General features: G+C 45.0%; 1 protein-coding gene and 1 long non-coding RNA gene across 3 annotated transcripts; one reads left to right on the forward strand and one right to left on the reverse strand.

Moving 5' to 3' along the window:
* Positions 1-1140: 1140 nt before the first annotated feature.
* Positions 1141-23449, forward strand: BATF (basic leucine zipper ATF-like transcription factor). Its single transcript, XM_004023592.5, has 3 exons — positions 1141-1419; positions 3687-3791; positions 22878-23449. Exons 1-3 carry the CDS (start codon positions 1357-1359, stop codon positions 23085-23087), a joined length of 378 nt encoding a protein of 125 aa, XP_004023641.2. The 5' UTR covers positions 1141-1356; the 3' UTR covers positions 23088-23449.
* On the reverse strand, positions 14851-21959 carry LOC121820069 (uncharacterized). Of its 2 annotated transcripts, XR_009601374.1 has the most exons (4): positions 20586-21959; positions 16127-19596; positions 15251-15369; positions 14851-15150 (listed from the first exon to the last, which is right to left on the reverse strand). It is a non-coding gene; the product is annotated as an uncharacterized LOC121820069 (long non-coding RNA). The 2 variants fall into 2 exon arrangements; XR_006060543.2 differs by lacking the exon at positions 20586-21959 and having other exon boundaries at positions 16127-19731.
* Positions 23450-23684: the final 235 nt, after the last annotated feature.

Consider the following 23684-nt stretch of genomic DNA (forward strand, 5'->3'; position numbering starts at 1 on the left):
TATTGTCTTAGGGCAGGAATTCAGCCAGTGGACAAAACATCCCTCAGGGGCCATACTTCCTTTCAGTGAGGACTAAGCAAGGCAAATATTTAGCTTGGAGCCAAATGGGGAATAAGACAAGACATTTCTTGAAAGCCCAAATGCCTAGGTGTGTGGGGGAGTGCTTACTGAGAGCTTATCAAACATGCATGCAACAGGACAAGTGGCACTACAGCTAACGATTGTGTTCATGGCATAGTTTACAGTCTGCTGGGGCTTTGTAATCCACTTTTATTTGCTTCTTGAAACAGCCCTGAGAGGTAGGCAGAGAAGATTTTATCACCCTTCATTTACAGATAAATGAGTGAGCTATCCAAGGCCACAGACAGACTAAGGTATAGAGGGAGATTTCAAATCCTGATTATTTCAACTCCAAGTACAGCGCTCATTTCTGTGTCTGTGTGTGTTCAACTGTTCCTACACTCTGGGCTCTGACCTTGGGAGCTTCATGAATCATTAAGATTCCAGGCTGACCCGGATCCCCTGAAAGATCTTCAACACAGGAAGCATCTTTCCTCTAGAGAGAGCACTTGCCAAGAGGCATAACCTAGTCCCTGTGGCTTTCAGACCTACACCACCCCTTCTGTCTGTCTAGAAAGGTCTGAGCCCGTGGGTCCCTTCACCCCAGCCCACCCCAAGGCAGGAGAGACAGAGAAAGCCCCCCCTCCCCCCTCCACAAGACAGGACAGGCAGCCACTTTGGTGAAAAACCAGAAAGAAATCCCAGCCCGTTGCTTTCATTTCGGTTTAAAAATCAAGTCGGGTGACAATGGAAACTCTTTCCTTGCTGTCCTCTTCTTTCTGCCCGTGTTGACAGAAGATGGACTTGCTAATTCTGGCTGGGGTTTTTCCCTCCCTGGGCTGTTTTTCTCTTTTTATCTTCATCAATTGAAGTGAGCTGTTCTGCCTTTCAAACTGTCGGAAGGCCTCTGGGGTTTTGTGTTTTTTTTTTTTTTTTTCTTTTCTTTCTTTCACATAATTTGGTGAGTCTTTTCCCAGATATGTATTTTCTCTCAATTTAACTTCTAACTTAAATTTCCGCCCATGTGACTTCCAGCGCGAGTTACCAGAAACCACAAGAGAGAGAGAGGGCGCGAGCCCCAAGGCAAGCGACATGTCCCTGTGGGGAGCAGAGCCTCTGCACCCCGGAGCGAGGAGGACGCAGGGGTCAGGGGCGGTGGCAAGGCGGGCAGAGGAGGGCCCTGCGGAGGGGGGTGGGCTGCTGGCCCGGGGGGAGCAGTCAGGAAGGGAGGCCGGCTGGTGACAGGGGAGCCCCGAGGCGCCTGGGGCTGCGTGGAGAGCCCGGAAGACCGTGGCCATGCCTCACAGCTCCGACAGCAGCGACTCCAGCTTCAGCCGCTCTCCACCCCCTGGCAAACAGGTAGGGTCCTGCCTTTCCCTCCTCCTCCCTCCTGATTCTCCGGGGCAGCAGGAAGAGGGCCAGGCTTCCTGGGCCTCTGCCCAGGGACGCTGAGGGGCCAGGAGATGGCCGGAGCATCCCGTTAGACTCAAGGGCTGCAGGGAAGCCGTGCATCTCGGGCAGAGACCCTCATCCTTCCGCCCCTCCTGCCAGAGGATGCTCTCCGCGTCCCCTGATGGTACCCATCGCCTTCACCTCACCTGGAGTCCCATCCCAGGAAGCTTTCTAGGAAGCCGAGAGGTGAATGGGCACCAAATAACTCTGGTCTCTCAGAAGAGAGAGTCTACCTCTCTCCAAGGCGGTAGCAGAGTGAGTGGGGAGGAGCGTTGATGCGGGCTGAGGGCACGCACGCCCTGAAAGCTACATGGTTGCCCAGGAGACAGCCGGCAGAAGAGGAGAGGAAAGGGATGGGGTGGGGGAAGGCAAGTTAGAAGGAGGAGGACCCCAGTCCAGCTCGGAAGGATCTATCTTACCTCCTAGCACAGAACCTGTTGCTGGCACAGGAAGGGGCGAGGGGGGCTGGAGGAGGAAGGAAATGAATCAGGAGATGGTTCTGGGCACTTGAAATTATTCCCTTGTAGTTCAGCTCTGGGGAAACTAGAGAGGTGAGGGTGGAGATTCTGGGTGTCTAAGATTGTAACTTCCAACTCAAAAATTTTCAGCTTGAGGGTTGCTAAAAGAAAAAAAGAAAAAGCACCACGAGCATACTGACTGCTTCCCATCTCCCGGGGCTTTCTCCTCATCGCATTCCTTGATAGCCCTCTCCACAGGAAGCCCTCTCCCTGCTCCTCCAGTACGATGGTGGAGGACAAAGTCTTCTCCAACTCAGGGTTTAAAAACTGCCTTCTTTCCTTCGCACGGGTGTCCGAGAGGGCCTTGAAAACGCTGCCGCCCGAATAAAAGCATACAAAGATATACTACAGCTTCTGTCATCAATGCCTGACAGCAGAGGGGCAGGTAGGAAAGGGTCCTCGTGGAGGCCTCTAGAGGACAGACACTGCAGCCCTGGCTCGACCGCCTGGACGTCTGCGCTCTTCTTAGGAAGGAAATTACTCACGGCTTTCGTGCTGACCCGGCTCCCCAGCCTCCTGAGAGGAAGAGCACTTCCTTCCTACCTAACCCACTGCCCTCTGACTGCAATGGCCTGGAAGTACTGGGCCCGTTGGTGAGACATACGCTTGGGAGGGCAGACTCTTGTCCTGGGAACTGTGTCCCTCCATCCTGCAGGGATGTGAGATGGCACACAGCTGGAGGTGTAGGAGGGTTTTGGTCAAACTTCTACACTTACCCTGTAGCGTCTGGGCAAATCCAGAGCTAACCTAGCACACGCCCATCTGTGGGAGGCACTCAGATGACACCAAAGGTCCCCGGGTCCTCCTAAGCACCCGTCTCCTACCTGCCAGGGCCAGGTCATCTCCGTCGTTAAAACTGTTCCTAGTCTCCACTTTGTACTAGGCCTTGTGCTCAGGGTGCCCTGGGGGATGTCAGGGTCACTGAGTGTAAGGAAGGGAATGCAGGGGACAAAGAGGCAGATCTGGGATGGGGACCTCAGACTGGGGCGGGGCGGGGGTGTAGGCAACAGAAGCCCCAAGGGGTCACACCAGGGAAGAAGTAGTTGGTAGTGGGTGAGGGAGTGGCTTGGAGAGGCATCAGACTCAGCACTGGAGGATGCAACTTGCCAGAGTGCTGTGAGCCCCTGGGCAAGCTCTTTGAGCCTTTGTTCCCCCATGTAAGATGCAAATACTCACATCAACTTCATCAAACCAGGGGGTTCAACAAGAGCACCTCAGGGAAAAACACTTGCACAGAAGCAAGCACATAGTGAGTGCTCAACAACATTTTAGAAACAAAACAAAACAAAACAAAACAAGAAGGTTCTAGGCCAGAAGTAACAGGGTAAGGGTGGAGCAGCCCTGAAGAGGAGAGGTGATGAAACATACTTCATCGCCTTAACCATCTTTTTCCAAATTCAGCCCTCCTGAGGCCTCAAGCTCTTTTGCAGTCTTCCTGTATCTTCTGGCCAAAGCTACAGAGACACAAGAGAGTTTCACAGAGTGTGGGGAAGGGTTCCCTTTTGGGTTCAGCCTTTTGGTCACCAGGATGTGGACAGGCAAATAACGATGAAGAAATGGAAGAGTGGACGGCAGGATACCAAACACCATGAGAGGCGGCTTCAGCTCAGAAGAGAGGAGTAGACTCTCCTAATTCTCATCATCTCTGCTCCCCAGGACTCATCTGATGATGTGAGAAAGGTTCAGAGAAGGGAGAAAAATCGCATCGCCGCCCAGAAGAGCCGGCAGAGGCAGACACAGAAAGCCGACACCCTCCACCTGGTGAGTGTTCAGACCTCTCTTCATCCTCTTGGACGGTAGGCTTTACTCCCCACCAACCTGTGGACGCCGGGACGGAGCCTTGAGTCTGCCTGTGTGGAGATGTGTATGTGGGGGTGTCAGTGGAGGGTGAGGGATGCAGGTGGAGTGGGTGCATGGAGAAGATTCTGTCGCAGGAAATGGGCCAGGAGGCTGAAAGAGAAATGAGCCCCAGGATGGCATGTGGAGGAAAGGAGCTGAGTGTAGGCAGCCCAGAGTCTGGTGGAAGGGATCCACCTGCTCAGGGATGGGACAACCTCAGCTCCATCCCACGTGGACCCAGACAGCAGAAGTCACGACTGCCTTTGGGAGCAATTCAGAAGGTGTCATGTTCTTTGGGGGAGTCTGTCATCTCACAGTGCTAGGAGCACATATATATAGTCCCATCCCCTGGGAGGCCAGCAGGGCAGCCACTCCCAGCCCTGCATTTGGGACAATGAGGTCCATAGGCTGCTGCACCCCACAACTTCTTTTCTGAAGATTATTAAGGTTTGATTTCAAAATTTCTATTTTGATGATATCCCGAGATGGTCTGTGAATGATACAGTTGCAAGCGCACGTATCTGGCACAGTCATCATCCTGACTGAGTTGCCTCCAGTCTTGCACTTTCTAGGGAAGCCCTGACCCCTGGCTTGAGCAGGGGTCTTGGGCGATCAGAACTGCATTTCCTCCAGCGGCACAAGATCCTGGTCAGTGTTCACAAATCATGGCTGTGTGCTTGTTACAGAAAAGTCTTCTCCTCATCTCCCTCACCTTACCACCTTACTCTCTTCACCCTGCCCTTTAATTTGCTCCTTTTCAATCAACCCTTATTCCACTAGCTCCTTTCTCTTCTATCCCTTCAGCCCTTCCTCTAGCAACACTGTCCTTTCTCATCCTTCCCCACACTGCCCCCCACCCCGAACCATTCCCAGACCCCTAGCACCCCAGGAATTCATTCCAATGATAAAAAGGGGAATTGGCATAAAAAATGAATATACTTATGTTTACTTGAAAGATTAGCCTGGTAACTGGTCAGTTAAAGAATAACTGTGTTAATCCCATCAAGGAAAAGTAAGATGCAGTTTTAGGTAAAAAGATACCATTTTTAACTTTGTAAGGAAGCAGAGAGCAGATAGTGTGAAGATCTCTGATTGGTTGCTCATGTTTTATTTGAAATGTATTCAACATGTCTTCCAATGCATACTAATGTAGTTTTATACTCATGAATATTTGTTGAAAGAAAGAATGGATGAACACTAAGTCTGTTCTCTTTGGTAATTGTGATCAGTAGTGTAAACGTTAAGCTGGTGGTGGCCCTGCTGCTAAGTTTTCCATGATTTCACCATGGCTTAGGGGCTCATGACACTCCAATTTACTCTTTTAGGCTTGAAAGATCTATGATTGCTCACTTTGCCTCCATCAGCATCTGATTCTTATTCAGTATTCTTTAGAACAAGCAAATAAATAAAATTAGTAAGGATAAAGTCTATCTTTTGGTATAAGTAGACAATGTTCTGAAACTGGAAATCTGCTATAGGCTTTATAAGTTTGAAATATTTTTAAAAAAGGAAATTATGTATTGCTCAGCAGTGCCACCATCCTAAGGACATGGTGTGAGTCCCAGTTCTGCCATTCACTGTCTGTATGACCCACCTTAGACTGTAGAGATGTTCTTTACCCCCCTTAGTTGTAGTTCCCTTATCAGGAAAATGGGACAATGAGTACCTCATAGATAGAGTGCATATGAACAGCTCAAGCTCAGTCCTCCTAGGCATAGCATAACTATTCAAAAATTTTAAGTGTAATTAGAGTAATATTAAAGATAGTTATCACTATAAGAAATAAGATTACAACTAAGGTTTTATGCATCTGAATTTATATTTATATATAAATCACAGGATCTCAGGGCTGAAAGATTTCTTAAAGGCTGGAAAGTTCAGACACACTTTTGATGCTCAAGAATCTCTACAACACTCTCTGGACATGATCCCCAAAGTATGCCTATCACGCCTAGTGATGGAGAACCCCCTGCCTCCCAGTAGGAGCAGAGGAGTCTTCCCTAACTCGAGCTGTGCCTCTGTCTCCCTGGGAACTCAACCCCCTGGTCTTTCTTCAACTCTTGGGGACATATCAGTGAGGGTGTCATGCATGCTTCCTTGCTAAGGCAAGGTTTTCAACACTGACTCTGCTGCCTCTCTTTGCCAAAAAAGAGTTTGAGCCAGAAGATGTAACCCATCTGATTATACTAGTCAAGACTATACCAAGACACGCTCTGGGGTTTGGGAGGTCCATGGAGACCCAAGTCATGTAGTCACTATGTCCACACTCAAACCCCTGGCCTCAGTCTCTAGAATGTTCTCATTGTTGCCATACCTGGACAGACTCCTCCCCACTCCTTTCTTCTGAGCACCATAGCATTCACGTTCACTTTTTGACCAGTGAGTAGAACACCTCAGAGTTTATACAGCAAGCCTGTGTGTTGCAACCAATGTGACTTATGTTTCTTGACTTTGGGTAGAAGCTTTTGGTAGCAACATATAAATCTGCCACCATTAAGCAGAGGGTTTGGCTGTGATCTGAAATTTGGCGGCAACATACAAATCTGCCACCATCAAACAGAGAGCTTGATTGTGATCTGAAATGTTCATTTCCTCTCAGACAATAATCACCTATCTTCTGTATCCATTATCCTCTTAATCATGTTTGTGATTCAGGTAGAAGGCCTTCTATTTACCACCAGCATTCTTAGGGTTGGGTGCCTGGTGTGCCCTTGACTCCTTTCCATGCTTGTCTCCACATGTTGAGGCTCTGGAACCATTCTCTGGCCCAAAGACACAGCCATAGGACTCACCTAACAAGATGTAAAAGACCAGGGTTTAGAAAGTACTGTGGTCCTAAATAAGGACCACCTTTGTATTAGTATGCTAGCCTCTTAGATGCTGGGGTAACAACTGATTTCTCGGTTTCAACTTTGTCACTATTATTTCTCTTAAAATAGCAAAAAAATTATTTTGTTTCTCCAGTGAGAGAGAGGAATACCTATTATTTAGCATTTTCAGTATCTATCCTATAAGTGATTTGCATCAACACACTGTATGTAGATTGCTTTTAAAAGAGTGGAGTAGGGAAGCTGGTGCTTTCAACAAGCGGTTTAACCTCATGCCAATGTGATAACATCTCTGGCCTTGACTACCACTCACATTAACCAAATCAGGAGGAGCTCCTTTTCATAATCGTAATAGCAACAGTGTCCACATTCTGTCTGTTTTGCTGCACCTCGTGGCATGTGGGATTCTAGTTCCCGGATCAGGGATCGAACCTGTGCCCCCTGCAGTGGAAGCTCAGAGTTCTAACCCCTGGACCACTGAGGAATTTCCCCACATTCTGTTTTTTAATTCTCATTTGGTTGGTGTCTCACACAGCACTCAGCACACTCAGTTCATTTTCTCTCGCGGTCAAGTGTAGAGTCCGTTAGGTATAGTAAAGGTATTGATTAAAAAGGAGAAAGTCATATTTTGAGCCATTCACTTTCTTTTTTTTTTTTTTTTTTTTAGCCATTCACTTTCAAAAGGTATTAGTCACTAATAAGTGAGTCCAAGATAATCAGCTAAAAACTATTAAAAATAATAAGAACCCAGTCAGCTTTCAAAGTTAACACAAAAAGTAATAACTTTTCTTATGCAAACTAGATTTAAAAATTTAATAGGAAGAAAGATTCTATTTACAATACCAAGAACAGCAAATGGAAAGAAGGAATAAATTTAACAAAAAAAAAATACAGGGTTTAATTATTTTAAGCTTCAAAATTATTCTAGGTGATTTTTAAAATTTCAAATAATTGAAAAAATATGTCTCTATATAAAGATAGCAATTTTCCTTAAATTAATTTAGAAATTTATCTAATTTAATGTGATCTCAATAAAATAGGATTTTCTGGGTATTGGAGGAAATTAAATTAGATATTCTAAATACCTTGTGAAAAATAACCATGTGAGAATTTCTAGGAAAATTCTAAAAAAAGAGGGTAATTAGAGACAATTCGCTGAATAAGATATTAAAGTGAATTATAAATATAGAAATCAAAACAATGTAGAAAAGATAGAATATTGGACAGAATAGAACATAGAAGTAGACCTCCAAACAAACTCAAACAAATAGACTCAAAAACAAATAGACTCAAATTTGTGTTAGTTCCTAAGACACAGGTAAAAATGCAAAATGTCTAAGATGGCATTTGAAACGAGAAAGAAATGAAGTACTCAATAAATTGTGTTGGGAAAACTGGTTGGTCATCTAAAAACAAAAAAAAAAAAACTAGAGTCTTCAGTTCTTTTACAATGCGTATAGATTACATACAGAAAAAATTGAAGACATTTGAAAAATAAGCATTAAAAACATTTATCTTGGAATGAAGTCTTCCAGATAAAATGAAAAACCCTGAAGCCATAAAGGGAAAGATTGATACACATTTATCAATAAAAACTGTATTTTATACATAAGTGAAAATGTCTATACAGTTCAAAGTACCTAATATGTAAAATCAAAAGCAAGTGAAGACTGGGAAAAATACCTGCAACATATATGACCAAAAAAGGGCATATTAGCTTAATATACGAGAGCCCTTATGAATAAGAAAATGATCTACAAACAAAAGAAAAAATGAATAATAATAAGAATAGGCAATTTAAAGAAAGAGAAAAATAAATGGCAAATAAATACAGAAAAGCTGCTAGACCTCAGTTAGGAAAATGACAGTTAAAGCAACAGTTACATTCTCTGCCAGACTGACAAAGACAGAAAATGTTGCTAAAAGACCATGTTGCCAAGATGATGGTGAAGCAGGTACCACCACCTACTACTGGAAGTATAATTAGGTGCAACTCCATTAGGGAGCAGTTTGACCATGTCCAAAGTTACTAGTGCGCATACATGTTAACTTGGCAATTTTACATCTAGGAATCTGTTTACAAACATTCACAGATTACACAATTATGTATATGTAGATATAACCCTCGGTGCATTGCTTGTCATAGCAAAGACAGGAAACAAGCTCAACGGTCATCAGTAAGAGACTCATTCAATAAACTAGAGTTGGTTTATTCAGTGGAATACCACGAAGGTATTAAAATAACAAGTTAAATCTGAATGTGCTACTCTGAAAAGATTATCAAGCTTCTATACTCTTAAGTGAATAAGTATGAGTCTGGAGTATAGTTTTCTTCCATGCATATCTTCAATGAAAATAAAAACACATATGTGCATATGCATATAAGCTTAAAAAATTTCAAGTAGGTTTTCCCCCAAAATTGCTAATGATACATATTTCTGAAAGTAGGACAAAAGGTCTAATGCAGAAGAGAGATACTTTGCATTTTTGTACTTTTTAATATAATTTGGATGCTTTTATTATGTGCTTTTATTTATATAATATAGATATTAAATTCCCAATATAGATCATTATTACATGTGCATTAGAATGACTTCTTTTCTAATTTGATCTCAAACATTGAATAGTCTTCCACTGTGATGTTTTATCCCTTGAACATCGTGCATAAATATCTCAGTCCTTTGGGACAACAGTCAGTTGGGATTTCTAATGAGTAATCTTAAGGTCTCCAGCACTAAACAAGCCACTGTAAGGGACAGCGAATTAGTTTCATTTGTGTGATTATCTTGGTAATTGTAGGATACTCTGGTGCCTTGTAGCAGGAAGGATTTTAAGTCTGTGTCCCAGGTCAGTGGGAAAGAACTGAGATCGATTGAGAAGCTGTGTTCATGAAAAGGCTAAAAGTGGAGGAGGCGATGGAAAGGCAGTAATATTAGCCCAGAGCTATGATGTTGACAAGTCAGATCTGGCCTTGAGGATGGAACTGGAAGCAAAGCAGAGTTACAGGGTCAGATCTGGAAGCTGGAACTTCAGATACTTAGATTGGAGGAGGAATGGGTGTTTGCCTGGGGCCGCGTCTAGTGTGAAAGATCCTCATACTAATTTAAAAAAAGAGAGAAAGATTTAAAGGTTCAGGGTAGATCTTTAATGTCGTATATAGCAAATATCAGGAGGGTAAATTATGTCTGAAATTAAGCTGATGCTGTGAGAAGTAAAGTTTTTATAACTGGAGGAAAATTAAGTAATGGAAGAAGCAAAGCTCAGCAAAGATGCTCACTTCTCAGGCCTCCTTAGAAGGAGAGTGTTGTTCTTGGACTTCTGGTAAGGCCTGGGCAAGAAGACTGTTTACGGTTCTTTCTCATTCTATCAGGGTTTTTTTCCCTCCTTCTAGGAGATTATACCTTAAGTTTTATTGGTATAGAGAAGTCATAGGTAAAAAAAATAAAGCAAAATGAAAACCACAGAAAGAATGAATGTTCTTACTAGTTCCAGCCTAAAGAAGTTCAGTGTAAAATCGGTGAACTATCCATGGAAAGGACATTTCTCTTGTGCCTCTGCTGCCCTGAACTTCTTTTTATTAAAAACATTAATTGAACACACAACTATATACCAGGCACTGTGCGTTGTGTGCTCTACCTGCAGTTATCTTGTTTAATCTGCGCAAAAACCTTATTTTGTCATTCTTGTATTAGGTTAAGTAACTTAATGTGTCCAAGGTCACACATTTTGTAACTAGGTCTGTCTGACTTCAGAACCCATTTTCCTAACCACTAGACAACACAGCCTCATCCTTTGGACTCTCATGAAGACTCATCCTCCTTGAACTCCTTCCTGAATTTTTTTCTTTTATTCTTTAAGCAGCATCCTCCAAAGTTGACACTTTCTCTCCATGAGGCCTAGCTGAGAAAATTGAGACCATTTTTAAAGAAAGTTATGTAGCAATAAATATTAACATCCTGCTCTTTGGTGGAGCAATTCCATCTACAGGAGTTTGAAGAAAAAATGATACACAAAGATGGCCAATTCATTATTTGTGAACAGTATACACTTTATCCGGAGAAGGCAATGGCACCCCACTCCAGCACTCTTGCCTGGAAAATCCCATGGACGGAGGAGCCTGATGGGCTGCAGTCCGTGGGGTCGCTAAGAGTCAGACATGACTGAGCGACTTCACTTTCACTTTTCACTTTCATGCATTGGAGAAGGAAATGGCAACCCACTCCAGTGTTCTTGCCTGGAGAATCCCAGGGACGGGGAAGCCTGGTAGGCTGCTGTCTATGGGGTCGTACAGAGTCGGACACGACTGAAGCGTCTTAGCAGCAGCAGCAGCATACACTTTATCACTACTCTAAAATTGGACATATGCCCAGCTATGGAGATAAGTATATTATGACACATTCATACACTTGAATTCTATACTATCACTAAAAATGAGTAAGTGAATCCGTATTTATCAACACAGAAAGATGCTAATGACATGGCATTGAGTGACAAAGCAAGTGACAAAGAATATGCAGAGTATAATCCTCTTGATGTAAAATTTGTGGTTTGGGGGCATGTTTGCATGCATAAGAGATGTCTGGAAGAACAGTCTTCAGAATGCTAACTGTGGCTACTTCTATGTGGTTGAGATTTGAATAAGTCACCTTACTCCTGGTACTTTTCTGTAATTCTTTTTATTATAATAAATGTGTACCGTTTTAAAAATCAGAATAAAAATTTGACGATTCTCATTTGGGAAGGAAAAACACACAGAGGAATTCACCCCCCACCAACTGCTTGTCCTACTAATGAGGGGTCGGCGTGGTTACGGTCAGCAGACGTATTCGGCAGTATAAGGAATTTCTGTCTGAATGTGATTACATGTCCCGGTCAGAGACTGGTGGCACCCACCCAGCTGAAGTTTTCATGAAGCTGTTTTCAGTGGCTACCAGACTACTTTCTCTTGGAAAGCATGAGGGAGTCTCACCAAACCCCAAGCTGGTCTGGGGTAGACTCAGTTTCCTCTGTAGGACTCAGTCAGGCCCCCCGAGTCCTAGGGGGATTCCATAGATTGGTTCCACAGGACAAAGCCCCCTTCAGATTGCGGAGTACCTGTAGGGGACCCTGCCATGGGTCCATACAGGAGTTCGTAGAGGGACTAACCATAACTGTGGTCATGCCCCCTTCTTGATGGAATCGAAGAATTAAAAAGAAACTCAGAGATGCTCCAGGTCTCCCTGCTGTATGTATTACTGGTGAGGACGCTACTGTCTTCCTCAAGGACACCCAAGAAATGAAACCTCTTGCCTTCCCACCACTTGCTTTTGTTTTTGTGCCCCTTTGCTGAGCAGGACTTTGCTCTGCAGATGGTGTTCTCACACGTCCTTTTGCAAAGGGTGAGTTAAGAAGTAGGCCATTAACCAGGACATGTGAATAGTCCAGACACTGTTCAGCAACAGAGCCCAAGCACATAGTAAGAGACCAGAAAGGCAGAGAGTCCCAGGTTGAAAGGAGCTAAATTTAAAAGTTCCTTTATTTACTTATTTGGCTGTGCTGGGTCTTAGGGATCTAGTTCCCTGACCAGGGACTGGACACCAGTCTCCTGCATTGGGAGCTCGGAGTCTTAGCCAGTCGACCACAAGGGAAGTCAAAGTTCCTTTATTTTAAAAAAGATCTTAAAGGTGTAATCCAAAATCAAAAGGACAATGACATACTAGGGGAATATTTCTGTCAAATTAAATAAACTCAGATTTAATACAGTATAGAAAGAACAGCCTTTTTAAGAAAAACCTCAAGATGCCAATAGGTAAGTGGGCAAAGGCTATGAACAGAAAGCTTACGTAACATTTTTTTCCTACTGAAATGAATATAACCCAATTTTCTATTCTGATTGTGAAAACAATACACACCATGGGTTTCCCAGCCTCGGCAATATTGACATTTTGAGTTGGACAATTCTTTGTTGTGTGTGTGGGAGGGGGTTGGTCTCCAGCTTTGTAAGATCTAAAATCTACCCACTAGATGCCAGTAGCACCACCTCACCCCTCTGGTTATGAAAATCAGAAATATTTCTAAATCTTCCCAAATGTTCCCTGGGGGGTCAAAATTGTCCTTGGTTGAGAATGCTATACTAGGGAATACATTCATAGAAATTTATTTCTTCTTAGTAATCAATAACTTGTAACATTAAAATGAAATTAAGAAACTTTCCAAAAGTTTGTTAGCCAAATAAATTATTTAAAATTACAACACTTGGGACTTTCTTGGTAGTCCAGTGGTTAAGACTCTGACCTTTCACTGCCCAGGGGGCATGGGTTTGATCCCTGATTGGGGAACTAAGATCCCCAGTGCCACACTGAAAGGCCAAAAAAAAAAAAAATCATAACACTTAAATCCCAACAAGGTTGTTGTAATAATTAATTTATACATTCATGGCCAATGACACTGTATATCTTACACAACCTTTTATAAAAGTACTAACCAAGGACTGCAAGATGTTCACTATACCATTATTTATAACAGTAACCAAAATGTTTAGCATTAGAAAGCCACTTAAGGTAAACTGTGGATCATCCGTTTGTTGATGTAGCCATTAAAATAATAATTATATGGTGATTTTGTAAGTATACTCTAAGTATATATACAAATTTGTATTTTCTTTTCTGTCATCATTTTGTCACACTTACAAAAATCACCATAATTATTATTGTAATGGTTGTATCAACAAACAGATGATCAACTGTTTGCCTTACATGGCTTTCTAATGCTGGACATTTTGGTTGCTATTCTTTGTTAAAAAGGACAAGATGGCAACACGTACAAATGAAAAGGGTTGTGTTTAGAGGACTAGAATCATGGGTGGGTATATTTTTTAAAAATATATCTTTAATGTACTTATATTATATTTTTTTATTAAAAAAATAAGAAAATGGTCAAATAGACCCTGAGTGAATTCTGGTAGACACTGAGGATGAGAACAGCGAAGGCATCCCTGAGTCAGAATTTAGAGGAAAGGCTTTGGTAGGAGATCTCATAATTTATCTTCCAAACAGGGACATTTTTGAGAGTGAAAAGAGGTGCTAGTAAAAAGTTACACGAGGACCATACTATGAACTGGGAGTGTCCCAGTAAACATCTGGTCACACTAGATTGAGGGGAACCAAGGAGGATGACCTAAGGCTCTTAGGAAACTCACGAGTAAAGATTAAGTTCAGAGCCAACTAGAGGGGGCTAGATTCCTGGTGCTAGAAGGCAATTTCCTGCATGAGATGACCCTGTCACTAAAATATTTTCCAGTTACTCAGCTGACACAGAAATATGCCTATTGCTAAGAGGGTGCGGTAGTCCAGAAAATGGCAAAAGCAAAGGCCATATTCCGAGTACCGGAGCTTATGTCGACAGAAATAATTCTTTCTGCTGTACGAGTGTACATGAAATGCCTCCTATGGGCATTTTTTTCCCTAGGTGCTGAGAGTTCAGCAGGGACAAGACAGACTAAGTCCCTGATTTCAGGGACATTCAATGAGAAGTCACACTGGAAAATCAGCTGACCAATTGTTATTTACTAAGGAAATGGCAACCCACTCCAGTGTTCTTGCCTGGAGAATCCCAGGGACGGGGGAGCCTGGTGGGCTGCCGTCTATGGGGTCGCACAGAGTCGGACACGACTGAAGTGACTTAGCAGCAGCATTTCACTAATCACACAAAGTGAGGAGGGCTTCAAAGGAAACCAAATGGTGCAGTGTTAACAGTGACTTAAGGACAGGGCTGGGAATGGTGTCAAGGAAGGTCCTTCTGAGGGCCTGACATCTGAAATCAAAGAGTCATGGGAAGGAGCCTGGGAAGATCCTGGGAGAGAGTGCTATCTACAGAGCCTTCAGGCCAAACTCTGTGGGGCCTGTCATGGGTCAGATAGATGCCTTGTGGGGCCCAAGACTGTGAGCTCAAGAAGAGGAACTCGGGAGGGAAAAAAGGCCATTGTGCCCCAGGGAGCAGGAACCAGATGGGGTGGGGGTGGGGGCCTCAGTAAAATGAATTCAAATCCAGTGGGGACAGGGAGAAGGCAGATATCTGAACCTAAATTCTGACCTACGGAATGTAAAGCAATTACACCTCACTGGGCTGTTTGTGAAATAATTCGAGAGCAAATGTCAAAAGAAAGCAATAAGGCATTTGTCAGTTTTGCATTGGAGAGAAGATTTTATTTGTTTAATGCAGAGAGGCCAGTATTTTCCTATAAATCAATCACATGAAGATATCAGAAGTATTATCATATATGAAAATGTATGCCCTTCTTTCCAGTTGCTTATACAAACTTTAAGAACACTGTTTCCTGGGCTGGGTTTTTCACTACAGTTGGGCAGGTCTCCTTTGCTTCATTTGGTTGGGACAGGTTAAGTTGAGGCCAGGGAAATTGCATGCAGGGTTCTGATAGTGCTGTAATTCAGCTGCCTCCACTCCACAGCTTCAGTCTGGGGAACAAAAATGTTGCTAAGCAGGCCTTAAAAAAAGAAAAAATCTCTCACACTCGTTTGTGGGCTTCCCCGATGGCTCAGTTGATAAAGAACCCACCTGCAATGTAGGATACCAGAGTTCAATCCCTGGGTCGGGAAGATTCCCTGGAGAAGGAAATGGCAATCCACTCCAGCATTCTTGCCTGGGAAATCCAATGGACAGAGGAGCCTGGCGGGCTACAGACCATGGGTCACAAGAGTCAGAAATAACTCAGCGACTAAACCACCACCAAACACTCATTTGTAACTAACTCTTCTAGAGTTAAAATAGAAGCAATAAACGTACTTAAATGCTTGGTTAAACACTCCCTGGGAAATTTCATGGATATCACAAACTTAGCAGACTCTTCCAATGCAGGTCTCAGATTTTGGTAAATTATTACAGACTCCAAGTTGGCAATCAAGAAACATGATTTTACTGATCTCTTCACTGTGTGCCAGGCACAGTCCCAGGATAAAGCACTCTCTTTCTCTCCAGACCGTGTTTTGTCCTTCACTGAGGATGAAACAGTGAAGACAAGGATGGCTCCTGTCCTCACCGAGCGTAACAATCCATAGGACAAATAATTTGATGAAGTTATCATTAATGAGATTCCGATAAGTCCTCTACCTCTTGCCTTTCTATAAGAGTGAACTATTCTGGGCCACTTGAAATTTTCACCAACTATAAGACTCTTTGCCTTAAATAGCCATTTACTTTTAGAAGAAATTTTGACTTAGAAATATCCTCTTCCTTCTTTAAAGTTCTTTATATTTATATTATCTATACTATGTTACACAATAAATGCATTTAATAAAACAAAATATAAGTAAATATATAAATATAATATCATAAATTTAACAAAATCAAACTGTATGTATTTATATTGTTTTATTATTTTCAAGAAGAACCTACTATGAACATACTTCTCAAGCTGGTGTTCATTAAGCTTACCTGGCAAGTACTCTTTTAATCTTGATGCCTGAACCCAGTCTGGAACAATTAAATTGGAACATTTCAGTGGTAAAATCCAGGAATCAAGTTTTGTGTTTTTTTTTTAAAAAAAAACAAAGCTCTCCAGGAAACTGCAGTGTGCAGCTAGGGCTGAGAACTGGGGAGTTGTGACATTTAGAAGACTGTCTGATGCATGTGGTACAATGTGTGGAGTGAATTTGGGGCAATTTTGTGAGTAGATACCCAGACACTCTGTTCCAGAGACCTGGAGCTTAAAACAAAACCAAAGAAAACAGTTCAGACCTTGATGTTGATGGAAATTATTAGTTTGTTTTTCAAAACTGGACGATATCCTTTCTAACCTGAGGTATCAGTCAGGAGTTATAGAAAAACTATCCAGCAGAGGCATCAACAAGTCACCTTTTGTATTTTAGATTTTTCTCAAATAAGAAGTTCAGAAGTAGACAGACCAGGGATAGTACAAGAATGTCATCAAAGAACCAAGCTCCTTCTCTCTTTTGGGCAGTCATTCTCAGGAGGGGGGGTTTCATCCTCAAGGCTGCAAGATGGCTCCTGAATCTCCAGGCATCAACCTGTGTCCAGAGAGGGTAGCCTTTGTCTGGTGAGGCTTTCCCTTTTATCCCTGGGGAAGCGAAACTTCATCCTCTCCCTCCCTGTATTTCTGCTTATGTCTCATTGGTCAGAATCTGTCACATGGTCCTATCTAGCTGAAGGGGAAGCTGGGTAATTGAGGAATTCTTTTCCTAACCTCTCTAGAGGAAAACAGGGGTAAGGAGTTCAGGATAGACGTTGAGTGAACTATCTTACAGTGTTTCTCATATATGAGGTCAATGCAGTCCTGGTCCTGAAAGCGAAGGAACAGAAGAGAGGACCCCAGGCAGGGCCCTAGGGGCGTGGCCGATGCAGTTAAGTGTCAGCAGATGACCAGGTGCTGACAGTCCTGGAGCTTCAGCTTTAAGGCTCAGAAGTGTAGATTTCTCCAGAATTCAGTGCAAAGACCTGTGGTTTAGTGATTCTTCTCTCCTCCTCAGGTGAGGAACAGGAGTGGGGCTATTTCCCCAGGATTGGTGGGGGGACATAGCATAGATCCCACTATGGCTTGGGACGTGCCCTACCTCTTGGTTCACGGACTTCTCCGGGAATGGTGGGCTCCAGCCTCGTTCTGCCTGGGAGGGCAGGGAGGTGGGGTGGTGGGTTGAAGACTGCTGGGAATTGAACCAAGAGCTGGGTGTGAGCTTCACACACTACTCTCATAATGAAGTGTGGGTGGGAGCTGAAAGGTCACCCTACCAATAACTGCAGATTCTGTTGAGGAGAAAAACACAGGGACTATTTTCACCCTTCTGGAAAGTGTGATTAGAAAACTCAAGGAGAAGGTCAAGGCATGAAACCAGACCTGGCAGGAAGACGCTCCAAGCCCTGCGAAGGAGGCGTGGAGAGTCCCCACCAGAGCCTTGGGTTAGAGTTTGTCCTTAGCCTCGGTCCCAACTGGCTTCCCTCTGGGGAAGGGACCTGCCTGGGGATTCCCCATCATTCAAGTGCTCTACAGTGACCCCTTGCTTGGCCCCTCCACTAGGGAATTTCCCAGAATGTTCCCACACCCCCAAGAAACCTCCTCCTTAGCCACCCCCAAACTGCTTGTGGTTCACGGTAAGGGCGGCACCAAGTAACCTCACAGGTGAGGGTGAATTGTGAACATTAGCATCTCAATTTGCATGAGGCGGGAAGAGAGGGAAGATGAAATAGGAAAGTCAACCAGGTTGAGGCCTCAGAGGAGATAATTACCAGATATCATAAGATTTAAGCAGACTTCAAAGGCAAGAGAAGATGGTGGGCACAGGCTCTGAAGGCAGACAGTCTCAGTTCAAGTACTGGTGCTACAACTGGCAAGCTGTGTGACCTTGAACAAGTTACTTAACTTCTCTCTACCTTAGATTTTCCTCTTCTCTACAATGGGGCTAGTAATATTATCTGCCACATAGGGTTCTTGCAAAGATTAAATGTAATGGTAACTGTAATGTGCTTGGCACATGGTATCACCCAAGAAATGTTAGTCATTATTAATTCAAACTCGATTATTCATTTAAATTTTTGGTTTCTACTATCTATCTCATATACATTGAGTCTACATACCTCTGCTTCCAACACACAACTACCCTTTCCAAACAGAGGCTCTAGTTGGCTAATACATACAGGTAGTCCATTTAAAATCTGAAATATTTGGGAGTTAGAGAGGGCTTAGACTTCTAATCCTGTGGTTTTCAACATTCACTGCACATTAGACTTCCCTGGGGAGCCCTTAACAACTCAATGCCCAGGTGTACCCCAGCCTGATTAAATCAGAATCAGGCATCAGTAAAACTTTCCAGGGATCCCAATGATCCTAGTGTGTGACCAAGGTTGAGAATCAATGTGTTGGTCCAGTCTTCCTGGTTTAAAGTGAGGCAACTGCGGCTCAGAGAGGAAAAGGATGTCACCAAGGGTCACCCAGCCAGAGCCAGGACCAAGACCCCTGTCCACTGCTACCTGATGGAGCCCCCCCAGCTCCCCAGCCCTGTTGCCATGTATTCCAGACCATGCTGTGGTCTGGGGATGGTCTGGCCCCAAGTCAACCCTCTCACAGAGTAGCTGCACATTAGACTCCATCCCAGCTCAGGGCGGGAGGTGATGATTAGCTCTGTTGGAAGAGTATGACCAAGAGTAACTCATTGGAAGACTATGACCAACTCAGGGTTTTTGCGTTGTCTTGAAGGATCACCAAACCAAGACCCAGTTTTCTCTTAGAAGGCTAGTGATCTTAGTGACTCCAGAGACCCTGAGTCATCAAATCTCTCAAGAGAAGCAGTGGGTGGGCTAAAAGGAGCACAGGACTGAAGTTGGAGAAGCCGAGAGCCCAGCCCTGCTCTGTATCTACCTGGTTCTGGGCCTTTGGATCAGTCACCCACTCAAACTTTCTGGACCTCCGAGAAAATGCGTCTTTTTATTTGTTTTTGTTTTTTACTTTTTAGTTTGTATTGGACTAGAGCTGATAAATAATGCTTAGTTGACAGTTTCAGGTGGACAGCAAAGGGACTCAGCCATACATATACATGTATCCATTCAACTCCCCTCCCATCCAGGCTGCCTCATAACGCTTAGCCGAGTTAGTTCCTTGTGCTATATGGTAGGGTCTTGTTGGTTATCCATTTTAAATATAGCAGTGTGTAAACGTCGATGATACAAATGAACTTGTGTACAAAACAGAAACAGATTCACAGACTTTGAGAACGAATTTTTGGGTGTGGGGGGTCAGGGGTGGGGTGGGGGAAGGGATAGTTAGAAAATAAGTGTCTCTAGGTGAATCTATAGCTCTTTGTTTCAGCAGCTGCTGCCACCAGCTTGTACTCCTTTAGGGATGGGAGTGGGGGGTTTGCACAGTAGGTTTCTCCCAGGGTCTCAGTTGGCCTCATCTGTAAAATGGAGATAATGATAAAGGCTGGCCGTACATAGCCACCTCAGAGGGTTATTGCAAGGAGCCTAAAGGATCCAAATGAATCCCCAAAAGTAAAAAGCAGGTTATGTGGAAGCCCAAGGGCAGCCCCGCCCCCACCTCACCCCGCCCCCACCTCACCCCGCCCCCCCACCTTAGGAGAAGACACATACATTAGAAGCTAAAATTTACTTTCTAAATGTTACTTTCCTTTTCCCTTGCTGAGTTCTCGGTTTCCAGGCCCTATAGGAAATTCACGGGGAAGTTGGGGGGCTGTGATCATGGTACTTCTGGGTAGAGAGCTGCTCCCAGGTGTCCCTAAGCCAGGTGTCCCTGTGTGAACCCTTTGCAGGGCATGCTGGGCCCCAGGGAGGGTCAGAGTGGACCTAGACCGGGCAGGGGCAGGTTGGGATGAGAGCCCTAGATCAGCCGCTTGCTTCTGTGAGGGAAGTCAGGCTCTTCCTCTGTGAAGCGTCTGGCTGGCTGCAGGGCCCCTGGGCTGGCAGTGCAGGTTTCTCTGGGGCCCTGGCAGGAAGCAGTCTTGCTTCCCAAGGTAAAGACAAGTTTCTTGTCACAGCTGGTTGTTTTCTAGTTAGAGGCCATGGTGGTTTTGAACACTCCCCTAGAGCTCCGGGATCTCCCAGGGGCAGGGAGAAGGAGAGGACAAAGCTGGAGCTCAGCAGGGCTGGCTTAGGGAGGAAGAGCCCGCTGTCACTTCCCGAAAGCCGGCCGGCCTCTGGGCGGAGAGAAGGTCAGAGCGGTTGGTCCCTGTGGCCCGCCTACCCGCCCCTCCCTTCTGCCTCGGGGTTTGCCCAGGCTCTTCGGAGCACAGAACTTACAGTAAATGTTGTCACCAGTGGAAACTCTCAGAGGGGGCGAGGAAAAGGGCTAGAGGAAGGGGCCAGGACTCCCGGCCCCCAGTTCCCGTCTTGCCAACGCCCCCCAGTCTTATTTGTTGCTTTATCTTACCTTTTGGTAAAGAGAGGGGATGCCCTGTCTCTGGGATGTGCCCGGAAATAATCAAATGGTGAGGTGAATGAGCTGGTCACACCTTGCAGAAGCAGCAGCCAGTGCCCCTGTCTCTACCATCGTGGCTCTTGGTATCCCAACTCCCCATCCTGCTTTAGAGATGGAGTTTTCCTTTGTATTGACCTGGACACATTTTCTAGCCCCGGGCCACACACAGGAAATACCAGGCTGAGGTTGAGCACGCTAGCATCTGTCCTGTACAAACTGCCGGAAGCTGCCTTGATGGATAAGGCCACGTTCTCCTTACCACTTCAAAAGAACTCCCATTTGCAGGGGTAGGGCAGTCAGCAGTGTAACTAACTCTCTCATTAACCTGAAGCTGGTTTTCTAAAGCAAATTTTAAATGTCAAGTTATCACACATATGCTCACTGCCTACTGTAATTCTGAGTCAACTTCTGATCCATCGGTTGATGTCATCAACAAGCACTTGAGTTCATACTCCATGCCAGGCACTTAATAAGTGCTTGGATAGTTAGAACACATTTATTATCACATTTAACATTACTAGCTATTGTTTTCAAACTTGTCTGGTGGTTAGAATAATCTGGGGCATTTGTTAAAAATTCAGATTCCCAGAATTCAAATCCCAAGTTCCGAACTCACTGAGTTCAAACCTCTAGATTTCAGGAAGTGCCTGGAACTGTATTTTTATCAGGCCCTCAGATTAGTTCTAATGTCATGGCAAGCTTGGAAAACACTAACCTAAGTGAAACAGAACAAGAAAAATAAGACCTGGAATCCATATAGTAGGTCACTTTTTGAACAGAAATGTAATTTATTTGCATCTCCAGTGCCATTTTTTCTTCCGCTGTGGGTACCAATGATTAGCAAAGATGGTCTATCTGAGTCAAGGAATGTGAACATTAAAATCACATTGGAAATGCAGTTCCCCTGGTTTTCTGAAGGTGGGATTGTTTTCCAGTAAATGCTAATTACCAGGGTGTAATTGTTGACTAATTAATGATGTGATCGTAGTCAGAGCTCTTTACCCTGAGCCTTTCTTTTTAAAATCTCTTTGGCTGCGCTGAGTCTTTGTTTTGGCACATGTGCGCTCCTCTCTAGGTGCAGTGCACAGGCTTCTCCGGTTGCGGCATGCAGACTTAGGGGTTCTGCAGCATCTTAGTTTTCCAACCAGCGACTGAATTCACATCCCCTGTATTGGAAGGCGGATTCTTAACCACTGGACCACCAGGGGTGTCCTGAGGTTTTCTGATTAGCATGTATCTGATGGTTCCCTGAAGCAAGGGGGTAAAGGTGTTTCTGGAAAAAAAGAAAGCACAGGTGCTGGGCCACACCCAGAGTTCTACAGGACAAGCTGCTGGGAGAGAGAACTCTGCTGGAGTTTGACCGTTTATCATTTAGAAGACCCCAAATGTTCTAGAATCTGGGTGACGTAGACAGTTAACCAAGGACTCCATTCATAAGACTAAATGCAAATGCTGGGAACGTTAGGCGAACACACCAGTGTAACAGAGCAGAAAAAAGTGAAATTAGTATAAGTCGGTCTCACAAACTCTATTCCATTTTTCCAGCTCTGGCTGGTCATGCACTGGCCTGGACATGCACTTGTCACTCTCAACTCTCATATACACTTATGGAGACCTATGCATATACCTGCATGCAAAGGAGCACACTCATGCAGTTCACACATGCCTTCACACACACACACATATCTCTGTTAGTTGGGACCTAATGCAACTGCCATTTTCTGAGGTCAAAATAAATATCAGCAATTTCATATGGTTTGATCTAAACAGCTATGCACATACATGTACAAATATACATGTATTTATTAAATTCACGGGCTTCCCTGGTGGCTCAGATGGTATAAAGAATCTGCCTGCAACGCGGGAGACCTGGGTTCGATCCCTGGATTGGGAAGATCACCTGGAGCAGGGCATGGTAACCCACTCCAGTATTCTCGCCTGGAGAATCTCCGTGGGCAGAGGAGCCGGACGGGCTGCAGTCCATGGGTCGCCAAGAGTCGGGCGCGACTGAGCACAGGACAGGACTAAGCACAGCACACAGCACCGCACCCATCCACACACATGACACGTACAAATACACACGCACGCGTGCACACGCTCGCATGTGCAGAAAAAGTCACCGATGCCCTTGCCTGGCCGTGCTAGTGGAAATCTAATGCGGAACTCCCACTGCCTCCTCCACGCCCCGCAATCTTCCCCTGCGCCCTGATAGTAACCTGCATTTTCCATCCTTTCCGCTCACAGGAGAGTGAAGACTTGGAGAAGCAGAACGCGGCGCTGCGGAAGGAGATCAAGCAGCTCACGGAAGAGATGAAGTACTTCACGTCGGTGCTGAACAGCCACGAGCCCTTGTGCTCTGTGCTGGCCCCCGGCGCGCCCTCGCCCCCCGAGGTGGTGTACAGCGCCCATGCCTTCCACCAGACTCACGTCAGCTCCCCGCGCTTCCAGCCCTGAGCTCCCCCGAGGGAGGGCGAGCAGAGAGCAGAGCCTCCGTCTCCAGCTGCTCCCAGGGCCTTGGGAGGGGCGCACAGACTGTAGCCGGGCAGCCCTCCTCCGTCAGCGCCCTCTCTCCACGCAGAGAGCCAGAGGCCGAGGCCGTACCCCAGGATCAAGAGCCCGGGGATGGGAACGCACGGCAACTGGAAATGTGTGCAGCTGCCAGCAGCGTGGCCCCCCGCCGCCAGGGACCTGGACCTTCAACTCGGTGGGAGACCTGACCCAAAGCTAGGTCAAGCATGATGCCCAAGTCCGGTGACCCAGAGGGAGGAGGGTAGGGCAGGGTTATTTTTCTAAATAAATGAATTAAAAGAAACCAATCTGGCAAGGGCTTGAAACCTGAAGTTCTGTGGGGTTTGGGTCATTTTTTTGGTCCTTGGGCTCAGGAGCCCTGAAAGGTCTGGCGACTCTGCTCATACGGCTCTTTCCCACAGCTTGTTCATCTACTTGGGAAGCTGGGTTTTCTCAAAGCATCTTCAGTTCTTCCTCTAGGCATCTCCATCATTTCCCTCCCCACATTGCCTCTATGTGACCTCCCACTTTCCATGCCTCATT

This window comes from Ovis aries, chromosome 7, assembly GCF_016772045.2.
Source record: "Ovis aries strain OAR_USU_Benz2616 breed Rambouillet chromosome 7, ARS-UI_Ramb_v3.0, whole genome shotgun sequence".
Lineage (NCBI taxonomy): Eukaryota > Metazoa > Chordata > Mammalia > Artiodactyla > Bovidae > Ovis > Ovis aries.

Excerpts from the sequence above, each read along its gene's own strand:
- BATF (XM_004023592.5), top strand. The coding sequence starts at position 1,357 with ATGCCTCACAGCTCCGACAGCAGCGACTCCAGCTTCAGCCGCTCTCCA. Across the intron at positions 1,420-3,686 it reads CTCCACCCCCTGGCAAACAG|GACTCATCTGATGATGTGAG; the intron begins GTAGGGTCCTGC and ends TCTGCTCCCCAG. Across the intron at positions 3,792-22,877 it reads AAGCCGACACCCTCCACCTG|GAGAGTGAAGACTTGGAGAA; the intron begins GTGAGTGTTCAG and ends TTCCGCTCACAG.